The sequence below is a fragment of the Nicotiana tabacum genome, chromosome 3 (assembly GCF_000715075.1).
Source record: "Nicotiana tabacum cultivar K326 chromosome 3, ASM71507v2, whole genome shotgun sequence".
Taxonomy (NCBI): domain Eukaryota; kingdom Viridiplantae; phylum Streptophyta; class Magnoliopsida; order Solanales; family Solanaceae; genus Nicotiana; species Nicotiana tabacum.
The window spans coordinates 166,822,618-166,826,431 of record NC_134082.1 but is presented as its reverse complement, the minus strand read 5'-3'; the positions used below and the strand labels follow the sequence as shown (position 1 = coordinate 166,826,431).

General features: G+C 45.3%; 1 protein-coding gene across 1 annotated transcript; it reads right to left on the bottom strand.

Moving 5' to 3' along the window:
• Positions 1–287: 287 nt before the first annotated feature.
• On the bottom strand, positions 288–2,635 carry LOC107822326 (uncharacterized). Its single transcript, XM_016648855.1, has 3 exons — positions 2,501–2,635; positions 786–2,141; positions 288–695 (listed from the first exon to the last, which is right to left on the bottom strand). The coding sequence occupies exons 1-3, from the start codon at positions 2,633–2,635 to the stop codon at positions 288–290; spliced, it is 1,899 nt and encodes a 632-aa protein (XP_016504341.1).
• Positions 2,636–3,814: the final 1,179 nt, after the last annotated feature.

Here is a 3,814-nt window from a genome sequence, read left to right as displayed (position 1 = left end):
AATGACACTATCAGGAGTAATGGAAAAGGAGAAATTGCATTTCATTGAAAATAAAGGATAGGAGGGTTTGTACATCAAAACAATTGAAAAGTAAAAAAATCTAGATTACAACCCTGGAATAATCCAGATAACAGAAAGGAAAACAAAGCAAACTACCAAGACTCCTTCCGAGTAGGGAGATGAGTAGTATTCCAATTGTTAAGCTTCACTTTTGGCTCAATAAACTGCACGTCTGCTTTGCTGGAACCTTCCCCAATTTCTACCATGTTCACCTCATCAAATAGACTCTAGAACATTTCAATCAACTCTTCATCGAAGTCAACCACAGGCTTTGGAACTGTGGACACCGGACGCTTCACTACCCCTGACTTGACGAAAGACCTGGAGAGGCATGGGATAGGCTTAGGGAGCACCCATGCCTTCTTTTTCAACTTTTTAGCCTTCTTCACATCATCCCATGTGGGCTTGAACCCTAGACCAAACGTACCCAGATTTTCACGTAGAGACACTGGTTGTACGATACCTTGCAAAGATGCGCCCAGACCCTTACAAAAACCATTCTTCAACATTTTATTTTCTACCATGACGGTTGCAGAAGCTAGCTTTGGACCTGGAATACATTCCTCTTCCGGAACCTTCTCAACTGACACCGTTTTAAAAAATTGGTACACCCAAGGCCCCTTATTATCTTCAACCTCAATAAACGGGACGGATGTATCATTGTAAGCATACAAGTTCTCATCACCATGCACAATGATTTCCTATCTGTCCCACTCGAACTTTACCATCTGGTGCAAAGAAGACGGGACTGCTTTGGCAACATGTATCCAGGGCCTACCCAATAGCAAATTGTAAGAGACAACCATATCCAATACTTGGAACTCCATGGTAAATTCAACTGGTCCTATTGTTAGTTCGATCACGATATCTCCAACAGAGTCTTTTCCCCCTTCGTCAAAACCTCTGACACATATACTGTTCTTGTGGATCCTCTCAGCATCAATTTTCAACTTATGCAGACTGGAGAGAGGGAAAATATTTGCGCTGGAACCATTGTCAACTAACACCCTTGTAACCATAGAATCTTCGTATTTCACTATGAGATAAAGAGCCCGATTATGTTCCGCACCCTCAAGAGGCAACTCATCATCCGAGAAGGTGATCTTGTTTGAATCTAATATTTTATTGGCAATCTTCTCCAAATGGTTTATTATGATCTTGTCAGGGACATGAGCTTCATTTAGAATCTTCATGAGGGCCCGGCGGTGCTCGTCTAAATGTATCAACAATAATAGAAGATAAATTTGAGCAGGGGTCTTTCTCAATTGTTCCACTATGGAGTAATCCTGCACCTTCATTTTTCTCAAAAATTCTTCCGCCTCCTCTTTGGTGACTGGTTTCTTCACTAGAATTGGGCTATCTTTGAGTGGCTTGGCTTTCCCTAATTCCTCTAGGGCAAAGCATCTCCCCGAACGAGTCAACCCCCGGGTTTCATTAACTTCCTCTTCTACTTCTTTCCCTTTATAGGTTACTATTACTTGTTTGTAGTTCCACAGGACAACTTTGGTGTCATCTACCGGCAGCTGGGTCACAAGTTTAATGACAATAGGAGTCGTTCGAGCTCCTTCCACAATTATGACATGCTTACTTGCTATCCCCGACATGACCACCTTCAGCTTTCCTTGATTTGCTTCAGCGTTATCTGGGGATCCCTTCACGTCCACCACGGATGGCTTAACATCGAGCTTGCTTAGCTTATCTGTCAACCCCTCAACTGTCGAAGATGTTGCACTTGTAACAATTGGAGTTTTGACTGAATTACTTTCACTGGCACGGATTATCATGATAGACTTTGAAGGCTTCTCGGGCTTCCCATCCTTATACACTATATCAATCATATGTGTTTCGGCATGGGCTGGCAAGGGATTTTGATTGATGTTGGGCACTCCCAGGATTTGGACCTCAATCTGGTTTGTATCGATAAGCTCTTGGATGTCGCTCCTCAAATGCCAACACTTTTCTATGTCATGTCCCGGAGCATCAGAACAATATGCATATCTGAGGGAATAATCCAGGTTCTTCGGAGGGGGATTTGATAATTTTGACTCAAACGTCCTTAGAACACCCAAAAGCTTTAACCTCTGAAACAGACTGGTGTAAGACTCTCCAAGCGGGGTGAAAGTTCGCTTCTACTACTGCCTTTCTTTTCTATACTTCATCCTGGGGAGAAAGCTCGGACCAGTAGGGTTTTAGTATGCTTGTGGAGGCAGATAAGTATTTTATGGAGCTGGTCCATGCCATTGTGGGTAGGGGGTTGAGCATATGACTGTGTGTGATGGACATGGTATTAGGGAGGCCTGACTGAATACTGAGGGTCTGGTGGTGGGAAGTAGTGTTGGGGTGGATTATATGAATTTTGGGTATAGGTTTGAGGCTGGGGTCGAGGCTAGGTGTAATGGTGCGGCGGACCCCTTGGTCCATGCCACGATCCTGAGACTACCATAGCAACATCGTCTTTCTTCTTTTTCCCTAACATATCCCCGGTACCATTCTGGATCGCTTGTGTGGTTGCTTTGATGGCAGAGTAACTCATGATCTTGCTCGACTTGTACCCTTCCTCTACTATTCCTCCCATCTTCACCACTTCATTGAAAGACTTACCTACGACCGAGACCGGATGACCAAAGTAATTAGGCTCCAAGGTCTGAAGAAAGCAATCCACCATTTCATCTTCCTTCATTGGAGGGTTGACTAGTGCCGCCTATTCTCTCCACCGGAAACCATACTCCCTAAAGCTCTCACTGGGCTTTTTCTCCATCTTAGTCAAAGATAGGTGATCTGGTACACTTTCTACGTCGAACTGGAAATGCCAAGCGAAAGCCTGAGTCAAGTCATCCGAAGTCTACCACCTGCTGTTGTCCTGGCAGGTGTACCACTCCAATGCTGCACCACTCAAACTTTGGCTAAAATATGCCATCAACAGTTCATCTTTCCTACCGGCTCCCCTCATTTTGCTGCAAAATCCTCTCAAGAGGGCCATGGGATCTCCGTGCCCGTCATACAAGTCAAACTTGGGCATTTGGAATCTGACAGGTAGCTGGACATCAGGAAACAAGCATATATCCTTATAAGCCACGCTCACTTGGCCCCTTAACCCTTGCATATTTCTCAGTGACTGCTCCAAGCTCTTTAGCTTCCTAAATATCTCCTCTTGCTCCGTGTTTTTGGGTGGATTCTTAGTTTCGACAGGAAGTTTGAAGTGGGGAGTGTAGAAGTAGTGATCTGGGACTTTGAAGGTGGGCTGTGGGGCATAGTATTGGTTATATTGGGCTTGGAATACCGGCTCACTAGAAGATCGATGGAGCATAGATGGTGGAGGTGCTACGAAGACAGGGGTGGCTGGCGGAGGGGGGTATGTGGTTGTTTTGGCTGGTGGAGCTTGGATGGTTTGGGAAGTGGTGGTAAGGAGTGAAGCTTGGTGCGTGTTGTGGGGATAAATCAACAACAAGGGGGGGGGGCTCTTGAGATTGAGCCAGTGGTGGGATGAAAGCAGGGTTGGCGGGCTATTATGGTGGAGGATGCCCTTTCATCCATGCCTGGTATATTTCGGACATTTGGCGCTTTAGCTTATGTAACTCCTCTTTCAGACCGGGCTCAGATTCCTCCTTCTCTCTCGGCGGGTCAATAACACTCGCATCCAATTCTTTGCCAGCCATGATCACGTTGTGTTTAAACCTTGTATTGTATGGGTGGGTTGCCAGAATGCCGAACAAACTAACCACCTTCCTATGCTCATTGACAACAACACACTTGT

What these genes read in the sequence shown, in the direction of transcription:
- LOC107822326 (XM_016648855.1), bottom strand. Translation starts at nt 2,635, where the DNA reads ATGGGAGGAATAGTAGAGGAAGGGTACAAGTCGAGCAAGATCATGAGT. An exon ending in AGAAAGACGATGTTGCTATG is followed by an intron (nt 2,142 to 2,500) that starts GTAGTCTCAGGA and finishes AGTCTGTTTCAG; the next exon opens with AGGTTAAAGCTTTTGGGTGT. An exon ending in CGTCTTCTTTGCACCAGATG is followed by an intron (nt 696 to 785) that starts GTAAAGTTCGAG and finishes CCGTTTATTGAG; the next exon opens with GTTGAAGATAATAAGGGGCC.